This window comes from Pezoporus flaviventris, unplaced genomic scaffold (assembly GCF_033815535.1).
Source record: "Pezoporus flaviventris isolate CSIRO_AGI_PZ_B2104156 unplaced genomic scaffold, CSIRO_AGI_Pfla_v1 ptg000002l, whole genome shotgun sequence".
NCBI lineage: Eukaryota > Metazoa > Chordata > Aves > Psittaciformes > Psittacidae > Pezoporus > Pezoporus flaviventris.
The window spans coordinates 20878933-20906416 of record NW_026892550.1 but is presented as its reverse complement, the minus strand read 5'-3'; the positions used below and the strand labels follow the sequence as shown (position 1 = coordinate 20906416).

Genomic DNA, 27484 nt, shown 5'->3' with positions numbered 1-27484 from the left:
GGCTGAGAGTGTTCAGCCTGCCTTCCATGAAATCATCGATCAGCCTTCTGGTCTGACGATTGAACTGCATTCCTTCTCTCTGCTTCCTGATGAAAGTGTTACACAGGGGGAAAACCCCAGTTTCATTTGTGAATACAAGAAGAGGACCAGAAGGGGGGCATAAGTTCCAGCCTGTAAAAAGTAAACATTTCCCTATATTCCAGGGACTGGAATCCCTGTATTCAGGTGAAAGCCCTGAGCACCAAACTTACTAATAATTTTTGCTTTTCTGATTCAGTAAATCTTTGTTCATTTTTCCTTCACAGGCTAGTTTTTCTTGGCAGTAGACTATTAACTAAAACATACCATCACATTAACTTCTTCAGACTGAGGAGGGAAATCAGCCTGGGGTTTCCACATCCTGCAAATGTAAAAGGACACCAGTTTAACCATTAGCTCTTTGTTCAGTCACACTTCCAAAAAATGCAGAGAAAAAGCCACCATTGCCTTTTGTACAGAACCTGGATAAACAGGCTTGTATGAGGCATGCTATGGCAACATGTGGGGAATGGAGCCTCACTTGTAGGCTAAGGAGAAGCATCTACTCACTGGATCCCAGTTGGGGTAGGATTACATATCAGTCCAGATTTAGGCTGCATGTGCCTAGCCATGGGTGAGGGCACAGCTTGGGGCTGCCCAAGGGTGACTGTGGGTTCACCCTTTGAAGTACCACAAGGCAAATGCGAAGTTTTAAGTTTCCACCGAAGATGCTTTCAAAGTTCAAGTCTCTCTATAGTTGGGCAGCAGTTGAAAGCACTAACACTTTGGATTATGAATTTGAATGCAGGCACCTACATTATGCTTCAGTTGCATTATAAAGCCTCTGTGCTTCTCCCTCTGGATGAATTGTACATAATGATGGATTTCTATTGCTATTATGTAAAACAGTCTAAGTCTTTATTTGTCATTTGTTTCATGTAAATCTGTTTAGTACCTTATTAAGGGCATGATACTATCTGTTTTGCAGTCCTTTCACTTAAGTGAGCTCTGGATGAAGTACTACATTCTTATCCAATGATGTTGTATCTCCAGATGCTATTTTTATATAGTTCCAGACATTTCATAAACAAAATTTGAATTATAACTGTTATTATAGCACATTTGCCTACTTCATATGCTGTAGGAATGCATGCCAGCAACATTAGTTAAGGATTATCTTTGTAGACAAGAGGCTTTCTGTTATCACTGATCATGAGTAAAGTATCAAGAAAGAGTTGAGCTACTGTTACAGATCCTGCCTGCTGCTCTCTCTGTGGTTTTGCACATTTCAGATGTCATCATTAATCCTCCCTGCCCTTCATTCCCATAAATACATTTGAAAATTACTTACCAGTGATGGTTTATTTTAAGCTTTTCCTTTTGTTTGGAAGCTGCTGTTGCTATGCCATCATTTATATTACAATTTATTTAGGTGGGTGTTAGGATATGATTGGACAGTTTAACAGGTTCATCCCATTATGTGCAGTGTTCTGATAGTGCATGACCTCATTACCCGGCGATTGCTATACAAAAGAGAAATGTTGGCTTCCATGCAAAAGCACTGTCCTTGATGAATTTGAGTGCTTATGTAGTGCAAAGAAATACCATGCAGGAAGGCAGTTCAACTTCATTTAATTACTTTACTTTTTATTACTTTTGTACTTATGGGCAGAGGAGAGTTTTGTTGGCTATTATTTTTGTTTACAATTAAGTTTTATATACGGCATCCAGGTGCCTTCAGCCACAGAATCCTGAAAGTCTCCAGTCTGGTAAAGACCTAGGCTGGTGCTTAAATATGTTAGCTTGGTACCATTTTAATGTTGCTATTTGCAGTGACTGTTAAACAAGGACATCAGGTTTGCTTATTGTTGGGGTGTCAAAATAAATCCCACAACCACTGGAACTTTGAAAAGCAATAGCAAGCAGGAAACGTAATTTACAGAAACTTTGTAGGTGAATTAGTTACAGATTTAAGCACATACAACATTAAAATAATTGTTTATATATTAAATATTCTTTTATAGTGAATTCCAGTTGTACAATTTGTCATTATATAGCAAAAGTCTCAAATAAATCCTTCTGCAACTCAAGTACAATACTTGTGTTTTTCATAATATGCTGTGGACGAGGTTCACAGCCTGTAAGGAAGATGAAATGCAGTTACTTCCATTTAGCCAAGTTGGTCAAGAAGTTTACTGGGGGGAAAAAAAAAAAAAAAGGGTGAATTTAAGTTGTGGCTAGTAAACAAACTAATAAGTTTCAAATGAAGTCCGTCAGTCTACTCTTAAAGCATTACAATGTTCTGGGTATTTTGGGACAAGTTTTTAGTACTATGCTAATTTCTTCTCCGTCTAGAGGCACTTTCCCCCTAGCCCCATAGGCATGATTCCGTATAGGATCAAACTTGTACAGCATTCATTGGAATTATGTGTCTTAATGTGGCTCATTTTTCATGGTTTTGGTAACTTAGGGGTGTGTCTTACTCTAGCAATAGTTAGGGATTCCCTGATACTTGAGTTCAGTCTGGGCTGCAAGCATTCTTTATTCTAGTCATGGCAGTTCCCATTTCTGGATAAAATATTAGTGCTTCTGCTCCCAGTTCAAGGCTGTTTATTCACAAATTATTTAATATCTGCCCTGGGACTAATCATCTCTAAATTGGCTGCCTTATCTTACACAACATTTTGATGGAGGAATTAGACCAGCTGTGAAGAAGCTGTAGCTGCACACCCATTCCAACTTGCAATATTAAGTTCTTTCTATGGTATACTTTTACTGCCTTTGTTTCAGTTCTGTATTTCAGTTCTAGATCCTCTTTCTCTGATGCAAGACAAGGTTAGTAAATACTCTAGCAATGAGAAGTTTAATCTTGTAATTCTGTAGTTTGTCATAGTTGTTCAATGAGCTTCATAAATTACTGTGAGGTGTTTTTTTTTGTTCCCCCTACATGAAGTTGCAAAATTCTGTTTGGAACAGAGTAGGAAATGGAGAAGTAAATCCCCTGTCCCTGGGAAGACAGAATGATACAGATTGGGTCATCATCTTGACCATATCTGTACTGTTTCTGAGGATGCTCTAAAGCCATCTTAAGGATGTCTCAGTATGTGTCAGCTCATTGCTGTCCCCACTGCCAGACTTCTAACACATTTGCAGAGTTCTCCAAGTGCATCCGCTCAGTGTACAGCACAAAATCTCATAGGCCTTTGTGGGATGGCTGTAAAGGCCCTTTGGTCTTGCCTTATACTGTATTCACCTCCATAAGACCTTCTATATAACCTAAAAAAGGGGTTCTCAGCCTGATAACAATAAATCACAGTCATGCCATCCCAATACCTGGTAGAGGTAACCAGTTTAGGGGATCAGTTAGGTGGAAGATGGAGAGGGATGAGAAGGTTCCCTTTAAAGGTCTAAACAAGGAGAATTACGAGGGCAATGGTAGTAGGGGCAGCAACACCATCATAGCTCTATTATCAGCATGTTAGCCGTTTTGGGTCGGAAGGGGCTGTTTAAATATCATCTAGCCCAATTCCCTTGCAATAGGTAGGGACATCTTTCACTAGACAGGTTGCTCAAAGCCCCATCCAACCCAGCTTTGAACACTTCCACGCATGAACCAGCCACAGCTTCTATGGGCAACCTGTTCCACTGCCTCACCACCCTCATCATAAAATTGTTTTGCCTTATATTCAATCTAAATCTACCCTCTTTCGGTTTTAAACTGTTACTCCTTGTCCTGTCACTACAGGCCCTGGTAAAAAGTGTCTTTCTTAAAAGTCCCCCATATATACTGAAAGGAGGCAATGAAGCGTACCTGGAGCCCTCTCTTCTCTGGGCTTCAACTCTCTCTCTCTTCAACTCACCTGTCTTCATAGGAGAGGTGCTCCAGCCCTCTGCCTGTTTCTGTGGCTCTCCTCTGGACCTGCTCTAACAGTCTTTCTTGTTCTGGGATCTCTAGAGTTGGATGGCAGTACTCCAAGTGGGGGTCTCACAAGAGCAGGGTGGAGAAGGAGAATCATCTCCCCTGACAAAGCCCAGGGCTGCAGGCTCGTATAGGTGCACAAAGTCCCCCTTGCCCTGGGTATAGCTCATCAGTGCCCAGACTGAAGGCCCTGCCCCAACCTGCCTCCTCCAGAACTGTTCCTCTGGCTGTGCTCTTCAGCATGGGACCCCATACACACAGAGATGTCACTGGTGAGTACTACACCTGTGGTACATCCATCCACACTGTGGTTTAAAGTCAAATACAGCCTCCACAGGTGGAGGCTCCACAGTCTACCCACCCCATATGCCCTAGGTTTGTAGCATATCTAGGCTGCTTAGAGAGTGTTTTATGTTTATCATATGTGTACTACAACTCTTGCTTCAGCAAGATATGTGTGATGTCCCTGCCCATGGCAGGGGGGTTAGAACTAGATTATCTTAAGGTCCTTTCCAACCCTAACTATTCTACGATTCTTTGATTTTTCTTTCAAGAAGCTTTTGTCTTTAGCAATCTGGAAAATGATGCACACCCCACCATGATACGCCCCCTATTGCTGTATCTTCTGGCAAAGGTGCTGCCCTGTCTCAGTCTTGATACTCAGTCCACAGTGATCACACTGTGAGAGACTGAATACCGTAAACAAATCAATGTCAGAAGCATTGACCAACATCATCTGACCAGCCAGTGAGCAGTCTGGTTTGGAAGGTTGTAAAGAGCTATTTGCTTTGAAGTTCAGACTGCAGTGCAGTGCAGGAAACCATGTTTTGCAAGAGTGGCCTGTGGTTGAGTCAGAAGACACATGTTCAACTCTACCAGAGTTCAACTCTACTAGAGTTGAACTCTACCTATACCAGAAATTCAGGTATAGGTCCAACATTTATCCTTCCACTTCTCACATAGCCAGTACCTCGAAATAAGGTGCCTTACTCTGTTCTGGGGACCATATGCCTGTGTCTCTCTCTCCTCCCCCCAGCCTAACATTGGCTAGAGAAAGGCATGGACATTCAGTAGTCTACTTGTTTTCCAGAACTGATTGTGCAGCTGGAACATAACACCCTACATCAACTGCTATCCTGCACACACAAAAGACAGCACTCCTTCAAGAGGATGTTCCACAAACATAAACAAGCTTTTACAGGAATGGCAGATAAAGCAAATTAAGGACAAATTAGGAGAATCAGATGTCCCAATCTTCCATTCTGTTTGTCATCCTCCTGCTTTTTTCTTCTAATCAATGTGCAAAAGAAATATCAATAGCATGTTGGAGCTATTCCTTTAAGCTTTGTTCTCCTACTTGAGTACTGGAGTACCCAGTCTCCACACTCTATCTCAATTTAAGTTTTCCCCTTACCTTCTTCTTTTCATGCCTCCCTCCTGCCTTTTCATAAATGAAAAAAGGCATGCATGACCTCATGTGCTGAGGGGCAGGAAAGAGGAAAAAAGGAACCCTTGCAATAGCAAGGGTAGGGAGCAGTGCGTAAGTTTCCTGCTTAATTTCTCTTAATTAATATTAATTTCAAAAAAAAGATGACAAACCCCAACATTTTAAAAGTCTGGTATTGTTGCCTTCAGATTTCATACAAAGATTGTTTAATCAGAAAAAAGTCCAACAGATTAATAGACTTTCTGGCACAAGGTCAGGTGGAAAGGGACTGGTGATTGATTATTTTTTTTTCAGTGTCTAAGGAAGTTCTACTTTCCTTTTGAGAATCAGTTCAGATTTACAACATGCCAAATGCACTGTTTTAGCACATGTAACATGCATGAAAAATGTCTGACATACTGCGTAGCTATTTTAAGCCTTTATTTTCAGAAGGAAAGGACAGCAGGAGTTCATATATGCAGAAATTTCATGCAGCGTGGCAAAGCTGATTGCACTGTAGTCAATACTGAGATTCCGTTGTCAGTTATTACCATATTCATTAGGCCCTAGGGTCCTATTTTGGAGTACAGACTGTATTATTCAAGGCACCAAATAAACATGTATCAATAAAAACCCATCTCATCTTTGGTTAGTACAAAAGAAATGGAAACAGAAAAGCTGAGGGTCTGAACAAGCACTTTCTGCACAAACTAACAGCCAATCTTTTTAGCTTTTTACTTGAAAGGACTAGGATTTTATTAACAGCATACTCTTTCTTCAGTATCCTTGTTATTACTTTAAGTTAATTTTGTATGCCACGCAGATGGAGCTTGATATGAATGATGCAAACATTGTCTTTGACTCTGCACAGCCAAGAAAAACTGACATGACAGCCCCAGAATACAGGGACTACTCCTTTCTTGTGTCCTCCAATGAATACACTAAAGTCTGCAAGGTGAAAGTAGGCATCCGGTGTTTCTTTACCCTCAGCTAGCAAGGTAAGTTAGTATTTACTGTGGACGAAACAGCAAGTTTGTTATTTTATGAATAATTTGCTAAATTTGATATACACTTGGTCTGGCAATTAGTCATTCTCCATGGAATAGCAGAAATAGTTCTGGCAAAGAGATTTCTTTACCCAAGAAATACTAGGGCTGTTAGACCTGCACTGATATCTAAAACAAGTATTGAAAATGCAGGAAACCCTTGTATTAAAGTCAACTGGTAACCTCCAAATAACCTTCTTGGACTCTGCAAGTGCAGACAACAGCATGCAATAAAATGGAAGCTTCTGCTCTAAATTAGACATGCAGAGTTCTGCACTAAATCATGGTAGCGTACAGTGTGACAGGCTCCGAGGCTGCAGTATGCACTGAACTAACTATGCTCAGTTCAGCGAAGCAACAGAAAGGTGTTGTATGTACATACATTATCTTAATATGTTCATGGTATTGAAAGGCAATTTAGTACACTTAGTATCTCTAACTTGGAATAATATTTATAGTCCCACAGCAAATAGGTCTTCAGCAAATTCACTATGAATTTCTTGTTCATTTGGACCTAAATCTCCAAGAAAGATCACTATTTCTGAAACATCTCTCCCAAGTTTGTCAAAGACTCACCACAGGTTTACAGTGCTTCTTGTGAACAGAATTTGCTTTGCAAATCTAAACCTAGATAAAGTTGGATAGTGTGAACAGATTACTCACACAGAAAAGAAATAAAAGTCCCCACAAAACAGGCTGCATTTCAAAAATCAGGATATTACTTATTTAATTAAAACAAGTTTTGATTGAAATACATTTGCAACTTTTATTGGGATTTTTTGGTCCTTCAAAAGTAAAGGTACTTTCCTTCCAAAATAAAATACCAGATCCAAGAGTACCCAAAATAACTCTCAATAAAAGCAGAAGTCTTTTTAGTTGGGTTCTGAGATGTTTGGTCCTAAAAATCCTCACTACTTAAATAACGCACTTCTAATGCTACAGAAGCCAATTAAGGCAGTAATTTTGCTATTTTACTCAGTCTTTCGTTGAAGATTATTTTTTTCTGGTTGAAAGAAGTGTTTTTCAAGAGCATTGACCAATTCATCTAGTTCCTTCTTCAGCTGCTCAGCGTCACTGAGAAAACAAAATCCACACAAATATAGAAACACAGTGTCACAGTGGAGAAACAAAAAAGCATATTTTCATTCTGAGGAATTTTTAAGTCTGTTGCATTTTTTAGACAAACATTTGCTATTGATACTAATATGTACACTTGATTTCTTATGTTAATGCACTGATGTTCACTTCCAAGTGATGCACATGCATAAAGGTACTTAAGACTATGGAGAAACATAAAACTACAACATAATCTAAAAACAAACAGCCAGTTTGAGTTCAAATCTTTTTTTACTAAACATATGTGATTAGAAATGTAACTTTTATACTTGCAATAGTATCTGCAGATGAATTTTCATGTGTGAAACAGCATTATTTTCATTATAGAAGTTAATAATTGCTTATTTTTAAGACTATATAATTTCCAAGGGTGTCACTCAAGGATATAATTGCTAACCACAGAAGGGTTTAAAATATATTAGGACACTTTATGTATAGTTATATAAGTTTTCACTGAATGCAAAACTAGGTTCAAAGGAATTTCAGTAACAAGAATGCATCAACAAATTTTGTACAATTGAAGCTTTATGCAAATACCTCTGCTAAATTAATGACTGTACTAATATTATTTGATCATGGTGAGCCCTTTCCCTACCAAAATAATACCAAAAGCCACACAGCCCCTATTGCACAGATTTGACTGATATTGACTGACAATACCTGTTTCCAGGAGGTGCACAAAGTTCCGAATAGTATTTGATCTTTGGCTCCGTCCCACTGGTTCTCATTGTGGCTACTCCTCCATTAGCAAAAGTGAAAGTTATCATTTGGCTACTTTTACTAGTGGGAAGTATCTAGAAATAGTAAGAATAATTGTTTTAGAAGCTTGGAAAGTGGCTATAAATAATGAATTCAAGACAAAACCCATGACTTGATGTTGTATAATACAGCTAAAGGATCATGTAAAGTTAAGCTTTGTTTTCATCATTATGGTCTTGAATCCACAACAGGCAAATGACAGCCTTACCCTCAGCCTAGAATGTGGTTGCAGTACAATGCTGCTAGGTAGCTCATTTCAAATCTAGTCAATATTTTTACTGCAGATAGAAATTGCTCTGTGATGGCATTTTCCAGGAGGAAAAGAAACATAAACTGTAAAACTAAAGAACCCAAAGCCACATCTCAGTAGATAGTTTAACTGAAGAAAATAATGCAAGATTGCTGTAGCAAGACAGCAAGATTCTCCTACCTCCCTTGACAGTCTGTAATTCTGGAGACAAAAAATACCGCAAAACCAAACAAAAAAATCGTCCCTCCCTCCACCCTAACCTTCATTTCCTTTCACCAGGGCAAAGCAATCACCCCCAGTCTAACTCATTTTAAGACTCAGGATGTCACATAATGTTTAGAGTGTTTCTCCATAGAAATTTTTATCTATGTGTATATACATACTTCTATGATTTATATATAATTAAAAAAATATACCTACAGCCTTTTGATCTGGCTGACTGCTGTCATACCCAGTAGTTAGATCCCTTATTCCAGAAACTTTAAATCTACCACAAGATTTTGGGTATGTATTTTTTCCATCAAAATTTCTAAGATTGTCAAAAAGCTGTTGAATAACTTTTGGATCATGGCAGATGAAATATGAAGCTTTGGTAATATGGAAGCCATATCTGTGAAGACACAATACAAATGAATGGAAGAAACAGTGTTCATAGAGTTGTACACCATACACATTATACAACTTTCTATAAAGCAAGAATCTCTTCTCATGTTTACCCAACTCTAGTGTGAGTTCCCCCACTTTCAATCTTAAAAAGGCCTTGCCAGCTTAATTGTCCTAATTTGCATACTTCAAAGAAACTTCTGTGCAGACATCTTTTCCTTTCAATGATTACAAATCAGAAAAAAAAAAAGTCATTATTGCCTTGGAAAGATATAATCACCATAGGAGAACACTACATCTAAACAGCCTCTTTGAAGGGACTTCAGTTGACCTTTTCTGAGTAAAACAAATTCCAGACTGTTTTCTCTAGTCACACCTCAGAAGCTGCTCTCTCATTAAAGCATCTCTACTTAACCAAATTGTTCTGAACATTGTTTTTTTTACCTTATCTGTTTGCTGCCAGGTAGTATGATGCAGAATCAGCATCAAACACAAATGACCTGCTCATACAGACTTTTCAAAACAGCACACTGTTGAAAGGCATACAAGCCTGGACTGGTTGTTTAAGTGAGCTAAAGATCAGCACTTCATTTGTTTACAAGGTGCCAGGAAATGTCTGAAGGACAAAATCTTTTCATTAATACTAGGATGTTCCTTTTAGAAACCTGAAAGATTCCTTAAATGGGGTCATGTTTATAGCAAAATGGATGGTCTGTAGTTGGTAAGTCAGTCTTGAGAATCCAGCAAGGGAATTAACAAAACCTGTCCTATAATTTAAAGAAGTGATGAGTCTGCTAGGACTGTCCCCTTTCCGTGATCTGCATTTTCTTCTTTGAGATCTCCTTTCTATAATTCCAAAATACAGAGCAGTTTCTTCCTCTTCAACAGGAACTCACAAAACAAATCTGACAAATAACAAGTAACAAGGAGCAGAAAACTGCAACATTATACTACCCACAAACGAAAATCAAGCACACATAAAACAAAGCCTCCCCCAAACAAAACAAGAATCCCCCCTCCAGTTCTAGTTATCAAACATCAATTTAATAAGGAAGATTTGTATCCTTCCCTATATCTTTAGCATAAGCAAAGAGTGACTATGCACAGTGACATCTTACTCTGAGGTGCATCTACAGACTGCTTTCATGCTAAATATGTTCTGACTTTGAGAATCCTCTCCAGTGGTTACATACACAGCAACACAGCTAAGTTCCACTCAGGGAAATCTTCTGAGGGCAACCTGAAGCAGGTGTTTATTGAATTAGTATTTTAAAAAAAGAGAAAGTAAAAAGTAGGCGTGGGCCAGAGAAGGATAATCCTTTGAAAATACACTTCCAGCTACTACTAATTGAGAGAATTGTAACTTCAGATGCTATATGTGCAGCTCTAGGCATGAATTCCTCTTCCATGCACTTATACCACTGCTTCTGGAACCCACCTAAACTGCCATGTACAATAGTTGATAAATCCCACAATTTATTTCTGTAGGCCTTTGAACACATGAAAGAAAACAAAAGAAAAGTAGTGCCCCAGATTAAAACCTCTCAGAGGGACATCCAGCTGCATATAGCCAATAGTTATGGCCAGTCACGGCACTTTGGAGCAATCAGCTCAAATTCCAGTATTCAGGAGCAGAAAGAACCACCAGCAACCAATGTATACTATTAATAACAATAAAAAAAAACACCACCAAAACAACCAAACCAAAACCAAGAAACATACACAAAATAAAACCAAAAACTGGAATAATATCATAAAAAGCCTAACCTTAGAGACAACTAGAATTAATTTAATCAGAAGTTGCCCTGCAAGCAGGACAGAGCAAGCTGGCTTCTATGAGTATCATAAATATGCCAGAGCTGCTTAGACCCATTCTGCCATCAACATTTTTGTGCATCTGGCACATTTTAGCAGCAAGAAGCACTATGCTTTCTACCACATAGCAATACTGCTAGCCAAAACCCAGGCCAATCTTCTGTAAGAGGATTCAAGAGTAGAACTTCCCAGATAGGCAAACATAAATACCTCAAAAATCTCATTAGTAAGGTAATGTTATTAGTTTTAAAATGCCTTAAAATGACACAAAATGAAGTCATGAATGTATTCATGCCCAGGAGGGAGGACTGCTTTTTAGATGGGTACTATGGTACAATAACCCAATTTTTATTTTTTTCATATACTATAGGTGCCATTGAGTCCCTATTAACCACAGTATGTGGAATGGAGAAAATCTGAAAATCAAACAATTCTAATTGAACTCACTCATCATAGACAGCTTTCAGCTGCTGAGACAAAGACAGATTTCTGGTTGCCAAAAAGCTAGCCATCTCTGCCGTTATCACAGCTGCGCTGACACCATCTTTGTCCAGAACAGCAGGACAGCACATATACCCTAAACAAAAGAAAATAGAGAGTTAAATACAGAGTTAAGCCAAAAGTGGAAAAAATTTATTTTCTAATCAGTGTTAATTTTGATAGGCAAGATATTTAATGGAATTTCATGACAGAGGTGGATTTTTATCTTATCAGTGCCAGATGCTCCTGAGTGCTTTTGGAGCTCTCAGGAAGGAGAAATGCCACACTGCAAGTAAAAAGCAAGCAGAGCACTTGGTCTCAATTGTGATTGCCCTTACATGGTAACATATGGTAACACTGATAATGATCTGAGAAATCAGTCACATTTTCCCTGGTTTTCAGGTACTGAGATACTCAAGAAATAGCTTTATAGCTTTATAATTTCATTTGCATGAATTCATAGCTTTTATTCATGGCTTTCCCGTTTACAAGTACAACTTGGAGGAGATTTTACTTTAGTTTATTCTCATTTAAGCTTAGCTTCAAACTGTCAGGTAAATATACTCGAAGTCCGAAAAATGTGTTTTGTTTGGTTTTTTTTAAATAGCTTGTGCAGAATTTGCAGCCCAAGTCTACATAACTATGCTACTGAAAATACATACATCTAGCCCACATCATCATACTCGGTGCTTAACAGAGACACAAAGGATTAAAACTAGTAATATTAATCAGACAAATGGATGATTATCATTTACTCACTGGAAATACACCCATTGTGTTGAGGACACCTTTACACTGCCATTTTTTGCAGTAGTCCTACTTTCACTATTTTACAAGATACCAGAACATAATATTTTGTTTCTTACCTATAGCTTCCTCAAATGCAAAAAGAACAGCTTTTCCCTGGTCCATTAGCTGTTTGGCACGGTTGCCCATCCACTTGAAACCTGTCAGGGTTTCCTATGGCAGTAAGGAGAAAAGAAAAAAAGGCATTAAAAATAAAAACAAATTTTTACAAAGATGTGACACTGTGTAGGAAAGCAAATAAAAGAACATGGAATAATGTGTAACTGTTGCTTACCTCAAAGTGAAAACCTTCCTTCAGTGCGATTGCTCTCAGGATTTTTGAAGAAACAGTACTGGATAACATGTAGACATCTTTAATGGCACGGGTATCCCTGTTGTTATTTTTCCAGCAGGTGAAGATCCACCAGCCTAGAAGAGCTCCCAGCTCATTTCCAGAAAACACTTTCCATTCGCCACTGAAGGGGAAAAAGAATAGAAAGTACATGGATTTAAAGGATGACTCTGGAGGTGGGGGGAAAAAAAGCTATTGGTTCTTCCATACACAAATAGTAACAAATAAACCACTGCATGTGAATTCCAAGTTACAGTAACAAGATATATTGTGTTCATTATGAACAATCAAAAAAATTCCTCCCCCCAAAATTCTCCATCATACGTACCAGCTTTTGAGTTTATCCAAAGATGAAATGGTATTTCCATCAGGTTTTAAGTAAAACAAAAATATGCAGCAAATTATAAAATTGGTAAGACAAAGCACAGAGACACGAAAGCAGAATTCTCAAGCGATCAATATTTTTAGTTGAATCAGTGACAAATACTTCCTATTTAATCACAAACACATCAATTTGTCATTGAGAAGATTGGAAAAAATCTCAAATGTGTGAAAAAGATTAACATTGACATGTTGCTAGAAACAAGAAAAACTGGAAGTAAAAGGGAAATACAGCTGTCAAAATTGCCCAGAAATTCCCAGTCACAAAAGGGGACAAAGACACTGCCAAATTGACAAAAACCAAGACCTACAGAAACAGCACCTGTTGTGAAAGAGGAGCAGACTCAGTCTCCTGCATTTATTGATGCCAACAGGTACAAAGCATTGCACAGTGACAAGTTAGTGTAAGAGTGCTGAGATAGTGTGCTCTAGCAGGAGTTTCTGTCAAAGAAGAAGTATACAGATACTGTAGAAGCCTATACTAATATTCAGTTAGTGTATGAACAGCTACAGCAGGAATGTGAAGACACAGGACTGACAGGAGACAACTAAGACTAGCTAAACAGCAAAGAGGTAGCAGAGTGAGAGCACTGTGCTCTAAATGGTGATACATAAACTAGCACCCCCTCTTCAGGTGTCAGATAGCTCTACCTTTTTAGACAAAAAGCAGAATAATTTTGCATTCTTGCTTTAACCTATCATAACTAGCACAAACTGAAGCTTTTTATGCCTTTTCCACAATGCTGAATTGCTAACTGAGGCTGGCAGAGGTCAAAAACATTAAACCACAAAAAATTCCAGCTAACACTGCCCAAGATGCAGCAGACTACCAATTAGCCCTTCTCCTAAAGGCAGAGAAGCCTACTTAGTTCATGCTGTGAGGCTAATGAGTTGAAAAAAAGCTCTCCAAAGCCCCAAAGAAAGCACCGCCACCTTTGAAGCTGCTACAAGACCAAAAGAGATTATCTTGTGAGCAAAACTGACATTTGCACTGTCTCCTTTTACTGGGTTTTTGGAATTTGTATAACTAGCACAGGTTCAAATATTTGCATCATCTGCAATCACTGAGGTGAGCAGGCACCCATCTCATCCCTTGGCTACTCAGGACTGTTGTCATGACTTTATATCTCTTTTCTGGCTCTCATGCACAGGGAACTCATTTACACTATTTCTGCTCCAGGCCCAGCAGCAGATTTTTGTTCTGCTCCTCTCTGAGCTAAAAATCTTGAAGTTTCCGTTTATTAAAGACTTACAATTTCCAACTGCTCAGATTAGTTTCTGCTTTACCAAGGAAGAGAAAAGAGAAACACCACTATTTGTAGATATGATACCAAGTGCATACTTCGGCTTATTTTCATTCATCAAATTAACCACAAAACAGAAATGCAAACAATTGTAGAAGATACTGGGATACACAAGGGGATGGCAATATTAGGTCAAGAACTACAGGTTACGCATTCCATTCATCTGAAAAATATATGAAAATCACTTGTTTGAGCAAGTTTACCTTCTGTGATCCCATTCTTTGACAGGTTATACATAGATAAACAATTCATGTATAGCTGGTCCTTAAAAGCAAGGGTACTATACTCATTTGGCACTGAGAAGTGCCAAACACTGATAAAGCTTAAGGTGAAATGCAGTACATAACATCATGTATAAAAGTGGACAACTGAGCAAAAGGGGCCCAAATCACCTAATAATTAGTAAAATGTTTGGTCCAACATTCGGGAAAGAAGCAGCTCAGATGAATAACAGAGATGTTCCCTGTTTTATAAAGGTTCTCCTGAATATTCAAGTTATTCTTTAATAAACATAGTATGAACGAATATTTATCAGTCTTATGAGAAAAATATCTAACTGAAAACCCACCTTTAGTAATGTCTAGCACAGTCACAGCAATTCACATGCTTCTGTGCATGCCTCAATTACAGCATATCAATTATTCATTATTTATTTGTACAGTGTCTAATATTAACCATTATTTCATTTAGTGCTCCCACTGTGGTCTGCTTCATACAGTCCTCTCACATTTCTGTGTGGTTTTAGTCCAAAAACAACGACTGTGACTATTCCATCTTCCTTTGGAACACAGGTAACGAGAATCCCCCAAATGAGCCTAGCCTTTAAGTTAAAAATGTAAATGTTTTTTTAATTACCATACCTCTCTTGTTTCTCTGCCACTGCAAGTCGATCAGCATCAGGATCATTTGCTAAAATGATTTTTGCCCCATCTTTTTCAGCCAAAGCAAAAGACAATGTCTGGAAAAGTAGTAAGCAAGTGTTAATACTCCCAGATACTTTCTTTATAGGTTTTAAGTAATTTCCCAATTTATTTAATCTCAAGAACCCCAAATCATGATCTGTCTGTACAAAAAAATAAACTCTGAGCCTGGCAGCAGTAGAGAACAGTCAGGGTATTTAACTTCAGGTACATCATTCCACTTCTGCAGCCTGAGCCAAACATTGTTTCAATTCAACCCGATCCTTTAATAACAAAGTGTAGCAGAAATCCTTGGTAGCAGGATTTCTAACCCCCTGTGAAAACTTCTCCTGCTGCCGGTATTGTATCATAGAAGTTTAGTCTTTGTATTTCAAATGTAAACTGTAAAAGCCTTCCAAAACCAACTCTGAAGAGGTTTTTTATTTTTTTTTTTTTTTTAAAGGAATTGTATCACTTCGTTCTCTGTGCAGATGCTGCCCATTTTGATACAGCACAGGACAAAGTAGTTTAAAGTTATAGCTGATTACTACCTGGCTGGTGGTTCAAAAGAGTTACTCATTTCAATGAAAGGGTTCCAGCTAAGTGGTCATTAAACATAAGGCTATGAAAACAGAAACAAAATAGTCCTTCCATGAATATTTATAGCCATGACTTCTGGAAGAAAGGAAACACTGCTTGAAAGACATTGAAACTTTTTTTTTTTTTTTTTTAAAAAAAGAAGGTATTTATTTACCAGAACACCTTTGCCTTCTTCTGGATTTGGATACTTCACTGTGGGAAATTCTGGATCAGGATCCTTCTGCTCCGGAACAGCAAAAGGTGGGCTAAGGTCAAATGCCTTGAAGGCCAACTGCACAAATTTATGACCTACACCATGTACAGAAGTATGAACAAATTTCAGGTTTGTTTCCTTGTTTATATTCCTGAAATGAAATAGATTAACAGTAAACATGGATATGGAAGGATATTATGCACAAAATTCACTATGTTCAGACACAGATGACTCGGTATACCGTCTCTCAAAATTGGATTAGCCTCATTTTTCAGCAGTAAGTCATTCTTGATATCTAATATCCTCGTATGTGAAAATCTCTGGGATAAGTTATGTTGTACACTCTATTCTCAACTGACCAATAAGACTTTTCATCTCCATCTCTGGCATGCAAACTCGTAAGGAGACATTTAACTCCTATTCTGAAAAAGCAGCATAATTTTTCTCATATTCCTAACTTTCTAGTAATTCTTACTTTGTTTTTAGCAATTGTAAGAATATGGTTACTGATGGTTAAAAGTTTGGTAAGTAAACAGGTCTAACAGGTTGCAGGTTATCTAATCCATAAACCAATTCTACATGTTAATCACAAAAAGCAACAACCATTTGACTTTATGGAGGAAGTGACAGGAAAAGGCTTTTGCAAGGTGCCCAAGGCCACCAGGAGCACATGCAAAGCTAGAACAACAGAGCAAGACCTCCTGCCAGAACTGGCTTAACAGCCTAGTTCACCGTCTACCTTAAAAGCCCATTTTAAGGTTGCTGGACCATTACTGTCAGCTCAAGCCCAGCTGCACAAGACAGCTGCAGTCTTGCTGTGGCGTTTGGTTGATGCCTGGCCATGTGAATACAGAGAGATGATATAATCAGAAACTAATTTATCACGTTGCTGGGTTCGACTTCTGCCAGACCAGCTTTATGAAATGGCTTATTACATCATCCCACAGCTGACAGTGCTGTGAAGCAAAGAAAGAATGTCAGGGTCACAGCTGCCCTGACTTCCATCAATTTAAACTGCCTCACTGAAGTACAAGATGGAAAATCCAGTATTCTTAATGGAGTTAAAACCAGTTACCTGTGAAAGCACTGTTTCTGTATGTCTTTGAAATACTCCTTATTGACCATGGCATATGGATCATGAAGTAGTGGGCTGCTGTCAATCAGTTTGTCATCCCAAGCCTGAGGCCATGGCTCTTGGTTCTCCTCAATAGCCTGAGAAATTCCTTTGTCATGAGGAGAAATGATCTGAGCACCATTTTCCCAGTAAACCTAAATAATAAATAGGGTGAGTATTTGGTCATTGACATTGTAGGATAATTTGGTAATTTTTTTTTCTAAGGTGCACTGCATTTGGTAGAGTATTGCAGTAAATTAGGCTTAAGTATAGCCAGAATATTCCCCTGCTCATATTCTCAGTGTTCCCTCTCACATCCCATTTTTGTTCTATAAAAAAAGCTCCTTAATTTTATCAGAAGATATCCAAATCCAAAATGAAACACAAAACAAGACCCAGCTCATTTACTGAGAAGACTCAACCTGTCTGCTTGCCTTGGAATTGATAACTTGCCCAGGCTATGCCGTATACTTTCTCCCAGATTTTGAGGTAGTATCACTAGATACAGAAGAATTCTTAAGAAGAGAAAGTGTACAAAAGTAAAGAATTAAGGAGTGTCCTGGGTTCAGCTGCATGGTTCTGAGTTACCGGCTGGGCTTAAACCACGACAAGGAGAAAGGCACAAAAACTTTGCAGCTGCGTACAGCAGCAGTGTTGCCGCAACAGCAAGCACAAATACAATTAAGTTTTAGGACCTTCAGTCCTTGTAGTCTTTTGTTTTTTGTTGACTGTTTACACATCCAGGAAGAGATGTACTTATTAAGTTTTACTTTTTGACAGTTGTTTGCACACTTCCTCCTACTGATGGTTTACAGACCACAAGTTTAAGGAGAGATACCTAACAGCATCTGGGCCATGCACATATGTAGCCCAAATAAAAAAGCATTAAGAAAAAACTAAGTTGATTAAAAAAGCATTTGATAAAACACCCAAAGAAGTTATCATGATCAATACATGAAATATTAACAAAAAAATCAATTTTAAAAAGACACGAAGTTCTGGAAGGAGGGACAGCAAGAAATCATCCCTGCTAATGCCTTGTTTTTCTATTAAGAAGACAAAAAAGATCTCCCAAATTCCATTTTTTTAATTTTGGAAATAGTCCGTATATGACCAGTCAAGCTATGGGGTGACTGGCATTGAGGCAACTCAGAAATGTTTTTTTTCAGTGGAAAGCAGGTTTCTGTTATAGAAAAAAAAGTGACAGTAATAACCATGTCACTTAGCAAAAGAAAAATGTACAAGAAATCAATGGAATTTATTCAAAACATTTTGTGCAAGCAACTTATCAGGTTTCATGTATTTTTAATTCTCTGGGTTTGTCAAATGAAAGAGATACTTTTAAATCATGAATTGGAGCAATTATTAGCGCTTTTGAAAAGAGGTCAGTTAATATTTTAAAGTGTTCCAAAGTATGCTCACCTTCCTGCTTTTTAGAGCTAAGATTTTAATTATTAGTAAAACATACTACTAGCTTTAAATACATACATCTAGAAGAGATCAAATGGTCAACTAATTTGGTCTATACCGTGATAGAAACTATACATAATAGTACTGGTGTCTCTACATGGGAAAAAAATGTTTGAAATAAACCAGAAAATAGATCATATAGGAATACCTTGTAACCATTATCCTGTTTTGGATTATGGGAAGCCGTAACCATAATTCCAGCACAAAGGTTCAGATGAGTTACTGTGTATGGCTGTAACAAGAGAAAGTTTTCTGAACTGAAATGTTTAAAATACTGTATTATTTATTCTCATCCATATGCAATACTTCCATACTGCTAAGTGAAGAGAAAGCCAGTGTGCGATTCCTACAGACTGACTCTCTAAAGCAGATGCTAAGTAGAACTTGCTCCACCAGCCCCTATGTGGCACAACTTTAGCCCTTGCTTTTTTGTGTGCAACTTCCTATTTGCACATTCTCAGTGCTGTTTCAGACACTTTGTGGATCTTTAGAGTAGTGTTTTTATAGAAGGAAACCAGGTGCATGTGTTGCCTACTGTAGAATGTAAATTCTGTTGGGATAGTGACAGAAGTCTGTATAGAGTGGAGAATTACAGCTGAAGCAGTCTCATGCATGCTATATTTTGAGAGCAGTCCATGGAGCAATTACTCCATTGTGGTTGAGAGGAGAACTGTTCAGGACAGAGCTCTTATAAATTAATCCAAAACAGATGGTGTGACTTAAAAGTAAAGCATTATTTGTGACAACAGGTCCAGTTCAAGTCCTGGATCTTTGATAGCAAATACAATCAACTGCAGTTCTTGCAACAATGCTTTCATCTGCACTATGAAGAATCTGACCCTAAATCTACCAAAATTTGTAGCAGTACAGGACTGCTGCATACAAAGCCTTCATCCTGCTGTGTTCTCTTTGCAGCACTCGCTGGAATAACTGGTAATAAATAGGAGAAACTTTCTTTAGTGCAAAGGTAGAGGTTTTCTTTATTGCTTTAGAGGACTGACACCTAGTGATGTGATGGTGAAAATGCGGACACATTCAACAACCCTCCCGGCGTATCACTGCACTCCAACTACCTGTAGTAGCTATTTAAAAAGGCTACTTTGGATTCGATACCCCCCCCCCCCCCCCCCAAATGACAAAAATAAAGAACCAACCAAACTGTAATGTGCCTACATGTTTCAGACTTCAGACTCCACAGCAATCTAGAAATAATGAGATGTCTTTTACAAGAAATCTGCGTGAAAGCAGGAATGAAGAGAAACACATCCCAGTGTCACTGACATTCCGCTAAGCTTCTTCCTGCTCTTGCTGTGGATATTGTAAACTAAATACAGCTAAATAAACAAGACTAACTGCAGAGAGATCTTAAAAAGTAAAGTGGTATGTCTGGTTTTTTTTTAAATGTAAGTAATGCAAGATACCTGACAGAACTTTTGGTATGTAAAAAGATATATTAGGGGAACCTACCACAAAAGGAGTTGGTATTATATCTGAGAAGAGATAAACTGGAACTCCTTGGCTGATGAAGGTATTAGCAGCAAGTCTTGCAAACCTAAAGAAGTAAAGATGCCAGAGAACTAGATTCATTTTCTCACCAACTGGATTTCTAGAATTCACAGCTTCCCCCCCCCCCCCCAATTAAAAAAACAAAACACAACAACCAAAAGCAACCCCAAACAAACAAAACCCTACATAAATAACTATTATACATACCCAATTTAAAATGTGTTCCCTCACTATTCCCAACAGACGAAGCATAACTCCCAAGAGCTGCTTTGGCATTAACAGAATATAAAAGTACTATAAGTCCCTCACCTTAATTCACTCTCCAGAAAGAGAAAATACTGTTGAAGCAGATATAAAGGCATAATGGATCACACAAGACATCTGCAAAATACTTAAAAACTAAAAGGTACCTTTTGCTACTCCCTCCGCTGGAAAGATGAGCCCGAGCATCAAAACCAATCACAACTCCTCTTTTTTTCAGGTCACTGAAATTCTTCTCAAGGTATCTGCAAAATCCCTGGAGACAATAACAAATCCACCTCATCAACCCAATCTGAACATTTAATTTATCACTGCATTAAAATGATTGCTAAGATGTTGATATCTTAAAATGTGAGCATGCATAACATCTTACTGAACTCGATTGGGATTCAGTTTGTCTAGGATCAAGAAACACCAAGAAATACCAAAAACCTTCAAATCAGTGTAGTGAAGCAGGACAGCATTTAAGTCCAGAACCAACTCCAGAAACAAATGACGTGATTAGCTGTGATAGATGTCAGATGAGGAAGAGGACAACTGGCCAGTATTTCAGTTTTTCAGCTCAAATCCATCAGTTTTAAACTGAACCTCACCCTCAATAATGACACATGTCTAGGACATGATACACCACCACTCTGGGCTGCAGTAATTTAAGGTTTCGGGATTTTTTTTAAGCTCTCTCCAAGCAGATCTACTTTAGGACTTACGTATACACATATAGCTTCTCTGCATTTATGTAACTTCATACATCCAACGTACACAAAGCTTAGCCAAATGCTGGCTACCTTTGGGGCTATCTGTAGTCCAACAGGACTAACTGATCCACTTGATCTTAACTGTACCTGTGTACAAATTCAATTACAAATCAAATATGGAAAATAACTTCTTCTAATGGTTTAAAGCTTATCCCTACTTGTTTTCAGAGATCAGCACTTACTTAGCTACTAATTAACATTTAAAAAAAAATGGAGGAATAGAAAAAACTTGTACTTCCATATAATACCCATTTGCTTGTCCTAAATGAGGCTCTCCCATTTGTATATACAACCAGTTAAGTGAGCTAAAGTGCTGAACACAGTACCTGGGTTGTCTGGATAATAGTTAAGTCATTCATGTGGGAAATCCCTGCTCCCATGGCAGCTCTGAGCCCAGCTGTGCCAAACTCCATCCGTGAGCCAAAGTATTTCTGCAGCTCTCCGGCATTTCCTTCAGCAAGCAGTTGCTTCACTATTGCAGAAGTTTTGGGATTCTGTAGATACAAAATTCAGATATTCCAGAAAAGATTTGCTTTGGTTGTTTTTAACACCCTAAAGCTTCTTAACAGAACTGACTTTCTTTCCCGCTCTTTGTAGTGGGTTATTTCAGTATCAAAGCATCACACACCACTTCAGGAGCACCAGAACTCCTACTACATCTTCCTAATTTGAAGTCAGTACGATCTCAAGTATTACTTATTTTAGATTTAGCTCTTGAACTGCCTTGACAGCAGAATAGATATCACATTCTGGGAACTGAAAAGATTTCCAAGATGTCTATTTTAATATTTTCTGGTTTTAAAACCAAAACAAAACCAAACAAAAAAAGCACATTTACAGTTCAGAGAAGTGTCATCATAACAGAAGAACTACTCTAAACATATAAGAAAGTAAGTTAAGTTGATGATTAAGAAATATTTGGTAGTTCCAAAGCAGTAAAGTAGAGTTTAAAAAATAAAATCACCACCTTGCCCAAAGACTGACTAACACCAGGGGAACTAAAGCAGACGCATCAGAAGATAAAGATGATAATTTGCAATATATTTGTGGGTAATGCTTGTAAAAATAAGCACAACTCTCAGGATCAAAGCTCAGCAACTGCAGCTGAATTCTTAAACAGAATGACTGTGCAGAGTGGCGAGGGAAAGGCCACATTGGACTGCTTGCAAAGAGTGAGGAGTTTCCAAGTGTCACAGTTTTTCTTGATATATTGCTTGTTTCAACTCTTTGTCATTATCAACCCTCTGTTTTTCAAACTTTTTAATTAGTAAAGTCCTGTAATACCTACACTGCAACAACTCAGTATCATGGGACCTGTGAAGTTTAGTGCTTGATCTTTGAAAACTGATGAGCCAAGAGGACAGATGGCACACTCCAGGCACTAGGCAACAGGGTTATGTGGAGAGGCAGCATCCCTGCAAGTTACTCGTTACATGTTTGCGCACTCTTTACACTGGAGTACAAAGACTACCATATCCAAACAGACTCAAGCTTTGATTTCAAATGAAGGTCATAGACTATACTATTTATTGGATGATTCAGGTATACATACAGTGCAAACAAACAAACAAACAAACAAAAAAAGGTACTTTCTTCAGCTCCAGAAAATGCTGCAGAATATGCACAGCAGTAGGCATGTGAGTCAGCCTGCACACAAAGGTGTAAGCATTCTGCACACCAAACTAAAATCAGGGTGCCCTAATCACTGACCTGTGCACCTGCTGCTGGACAAACACCATCGTTTAAATAAATTCTCAAAAGCTAAAGAGCCTTTGGTGCTAATGAGCAAACTGTGTAACACAGAATAAACTAAATAATTGAAAAAGGCAGTTTCCCAGATACAATAAGCAATGAGGTACTCCATAACTACTGATTTCCAGTTTAAGAACTACCAGTCCAAGAACATGGTACCTGATACTTCCTTGTAGGAGGCTCAACATAATTCTGTGTTATTATAGAGTAATTATATTCTATAATAATAAATATAATTCTATGTTATTACAGAATAATATAGGTCAGTGTAACTATTCTGAGTTTAGGTTGTTTAAAAGTTGACCTGAACTTTTTGCTGCAGTATCAGGCCCGCATCTTGTAGGTGAAGCCTGAATGACATCTTTTGCATCAGGCTTTGTACGCTGTCTGGTCACCTTTTTTCCTCTCTGCGAGCGTTCTGCACAAGAGTTTCCTCTTACCATTGAAACAGGCATCTCTTTAGGTAGGTGCTGCACACGTTTGTACAGATGGACAGAGTAGAAGCTGTAATGCCAGTACAGAAAGGCAGCTGGGCAAGGCAACCTCCTATAGCTCTCACCAGGGAAATCTTTGTTACTGTTGTTAGAGGGATTATCCAGGTTTGGTATTGACTGTGAAGCTGCAGGGATCCTCCAGTGTTTTACGTCTGGTTAAATGGTGGTACTCACCCAGGTGGCTGCCTAAGTCTTAGAGTTTAGGTCCACATTGTTTGCTACAGAAAACTTCACTGCATTGACTTAGTTGTTTGGGTTGCTCCTTGCTGCTCCCACCTCCAAAACAAAGTAATGGTAAAAACCAGGCCTTCTGTTTAACAGCGCAGAGGGATTTTTCCAGAATTACTGTTACTATTGTTTATGGCTAAATTCTTCCAAGAATCTGCATTTTCTTTATTTACTGTACGGACAACTGTTCCCATGTTGTTTAATTTAAAATTGAAACAAATGTTTCAATATGTTACAATATTGTGTGAATGTTACAATACCGATCTATGCAGCTAAGGAAAAAAGAAACATTAACCTTCCTAAGCAGAAAAAAGAAGCCAGACCCAAATCTTCACAGCATCTCTACTGAAGAAGGACCCAATTGTATCTGAAGGATGAAGTGCTGTGTTTTAACTTCCTTGCTGGTTCTCTCAGGTTCCACTTTTTGTACTCTTAAATAAAACTGGATGCAAATATGATAACATGGATTCCTGTGAATACAGGGCAGGTGATTTAATACAGGGTTAATTTCCAGCAGTGCTTAAACATCCGTTGGGAACACTTGAGTTATTTACCTCAATCTACAGTGCGGGAAGGTTCCAGAGAGGTTTCATCAGTGCAGGAGGCCCCACAGGGTTTCAGAGTAGAGGGACAGCTATTCACTACACAGGTTTTACTTTTGACAAAAGCAGAAGCTACCTCTTATCCATACTTTTATGACCGATAAGAGAAAGAATGAAGAACATGACACCACTGCAATGAATACAGTGACGAAAACAGCTCTGTAACAAGCTCAGTAATTGCCATCCAGGTACAAACTTCCTGTTAAGTCAGCAGGACTGTCTTTAGCCATAAAGGCTGACTCTTGCAAACTATTATTTTGTAAGAAGTGCACAGCGTATCATCATTAAATATTGACTTGGCTCCACACAACAAAAAGGAACCTTTTTTTTTAAGCGTCAGAGTAAATGGGCAAGGGTTATATTGGATTCTTCTTACGAACATGTAAGAGTGCCTGAAAGATGGAAATACCTCATCAGTTTTGAGCAATCAGCAATGGGTATTGCATACTGGTCAATTATTACTGAGTCAAAGGCACAGTCATTACAAAGAGCTAATCTTTCAAAAGTAGAGAGGCTATAAGGGATGCCGCAAGAGGTTTCCAGAGGGTTTCACAAAACAATCAGAGTAACCAGCTGAAAATGAAATGGTCACACAGAAGACAGGAAAGGTGGGCCAACACAAACCTCATGAAGTTTAACCAAGCGAAGTGCAAGGTCCTGTACCTGGGTCGGAGCAATCCCAGGCACAGCTACAGGCTGGGCAGAGAAGAGATTCAGAGCAGCCCTGAGAGGAAGAACTTGGGGGTGCTGGTCGATGAGAAACTGACTCTTCATCAGGGACGCTAGTGATAGGACAAGGGGTAATGGGTTCAAACTTAAACAGGAAAGATTTAGGTGAGATATAAGGAAGAAATCTTTGTGAGAGTGCTGAGGCACTGGAACAGGCTGCCCAAAGCAGCTGTGAATGTTCCATTCCTGGCAGTGTTCAAGGCCAGGTTGGATGGGGCTTTGAGCGACCTGGTCTAGTGGGAAGTGTCCTTGCCCATGGCAGGGGGCTTGGAACTATATGATCATAAAGTCCTTCCCAACCCAAACCGTTCTATGATTCTATGAAGTTATGGAAATAAGAGACCCTTTAAAACCAGACTGTTTTCTCAAAATCAATTATACTGGAAAAAAAAACCAGATGACGACAATAAGCGTATTGTCACTGGATGTGACACACCAGCAGTTCTGAAAGAAGGGCTGGTTTGGCAGTGCATTATCATTAATAAAACCAGAGCTGGCTAACTGAGCAGTTAACCACTCAAATGATCCTTAATAAAGAATCACAGCGAACTTGAGGTACTTCTAATGATGTCCTTTAGAACCTGGAAAGAGTACTAAAAGCACAAAAGAATTATTCTGTTTTCATTGATAATCTTGAAATAAGCAGAAGAGCCTGTACCAAACAAGCCTCTGTGCTGCAGAAAACCCAGAGCAGACTGTATGGCGCTGAGCCCAGGGCAGACACTGAAGGGAGCAAAGGGGGACATGTGTGCCCCAATACACCCAAACAAACATATTTCACGTATAAGGACAAAAAGCTAGAAACCCGATATCCTGAATACAGGCCTACATCCAAGTGCGAACTGCAGCAGGAAGCAACTACATTAGCATTATCCAGAACACCACTATGGCAAGATGGTTCTTTAGATATGTGGAATATAGAAAAATACTGCTGCGTGTAGTGCTGTCAAGACCAACACTGAAGACGAAGTCCTGCAATGTTTAAGCACCTTAACACGATGGGAAATAATGCATGCTAAAGTGTTCCCAGACAATGGCAGAAAAAGGGGGAAGAACCATGAAACAGAACAATATTGAAGATTCGGAAGTTATCTCACAAACAGTGAGGCCCACTAAGCACTGGGCAACACCACCAGAAAGAAGAGGATGGATTCTGCACTTAACCAGTGGTTTTGAAGCAAGCCTGCTTGTCTTTTGGAAACGGTATTATAGTAAACAAAACCACGGAGGTACCTGGAGGTTTTTAACACCGGGAGACAGACAGCACAGCGATGTGTTCTTCCCTTTAATAATTTAAGCCTACCAAACGTCCCTACAACAGAAGCGGTCAGGAACAATACAGACCCTTTTAAATAAGGAATTCAATACAGCGCCGATACTTATCAGACCAGCTGGACGCGTCTCTAGATTGAAGAGAGGGCTGCCTCGAGAACTTGACCCGGCAGCAGCGGCGGGAACCGCAGCCCCACTGCGGGAGGGGAGGACGGGGTAAGGGGAGCAGCCCGTTTGCCAGGGGCCTCGGAGAAGAGCGGAAAGAGCCAGCAAGTGCCTTCGTCCCCCCAGGCACTGACACGGCTTGAAACCCGGGGCTCGCCCCGCACCTCCTGATGCTTGCCACGCCTGAGCCCCCACCGCCTGCCCCGCCAAGTCCCAGCGCGACCGGAGCTCCCTCCGCCCCTCACCTTATCCCAGAGCAGCCACTGCTGGGCCGCGCGGCGCAGCGCAGCGTCCCCGGCGGAGCCTCGCGCTGCCATGCTGCTGCTGCCGCCACCGCCGCCGCCACCGCCACCGCCCCGCTCCTTCCCTCTTCCGGAGCGCCGCTGCTCCGCTCCGCCCGCCGGGCCGTGCCGGGCCGCGCCACCTCCGCCCCGCCCGCCTGCCCCGGCCCCACCGGGGTCGAGGTCGGGGTCGGGGTCGGGGTCAGGAGCAGAGCCGGGACAGCTCCGCGCCGCCCGCCGTGGCCACAGCCGGGGAGCCGGGTAACGGCAGAAGCGGGATGAGCAGCGCCGCTTGTCTACACGCACCAAGCGGCTGCCTCCTGCTCGACGTGAGTGACAGGATAGATCTAACGCTGATGTAGTTTGAAAGTGTAACTTTTCATGGCTAAGGCTCCTTGGATTCCTTTCTAAGGTCAATGTAAATCAGGGATGACCTCAGAAGAATCTTAATTTGTGATAAAGACTGTAAGCAAAACACAGACATAGTCACCTACTTAATCTTTAAACGTAAGATGCGCATGTGGCATCCTTATTTACTCTTTACTGCTTGTAGTGTGATAGTATGGAAAAGCCAAGACCCAGGCAAAGTTTTCAGCCGTGTCTGTCTGTTTGACATGCTAACAGTGTAGCCAATCCTTCCCATGATAAAAATATGAACAAACTGCATTCACCTGGAGGCAAAGAGAGAAACAGCCTGGAAAAAATCAGTTTCCATCTTTCCTTCTCAGTTGCTCTGTCCTGTATGTCCCAGAACAAGCCGGAATTCTGCACAAGCAAGCAGTGTGAAAGGGGGCATGTATCAGTGTACTGACCTGTAGCTGGGATGTTTTTTAGTGTTTAATCTCAAACTTTAGAACATGATGTGACTTCTGTTTCTCCTTCAGTTGCCAACCATCCAACTATAGGAA

At 39.6% G+C, this 27484-nt stretch overlaps 2 protein-coding genes across 2 annotated transcripts in view; both read right to left on the bottom strand.

The window, feature by feature from the left end:
- Positions 1–27484, bottom strand: part of CUNH4orf19 (chromosome unknown C4orf19 homolog) — a 266923-nt gene that overhangs the window by 140862 nt on the left and 98577 nt on the right. The gene's annotated exons all lie outside the window — the stretch shown is intronic.
- Positions 7181–26716, bottom strand: PGM2 (phosphoglucomutase 2). The gene is made up of 14 exons (XM_061470746.1): positions 26541–26716; positions 21380–21547; positions 20448–20554; positions 19999–20083; positions 18680–18763; positions 17023–17216; positions 15909–16098; positions 15116–15213; positions 12514–12694; positions 12299–12392; positions 11400–11529; positions 8955–9144; positions 8186–8319; positions 7181–7483 (listed from the first exon to the last, which is right to left on the bottom strand). Exons 1-14 carry the CDS (start codon positions 26610–26612, stop codon positions 7381–7383), a joined length of 1830 nt encoding a protein of 609 aa, XP_061326730.1. The 5' UTR covers positions 26613–26716; the 3' UTR covers positions 7181–7380.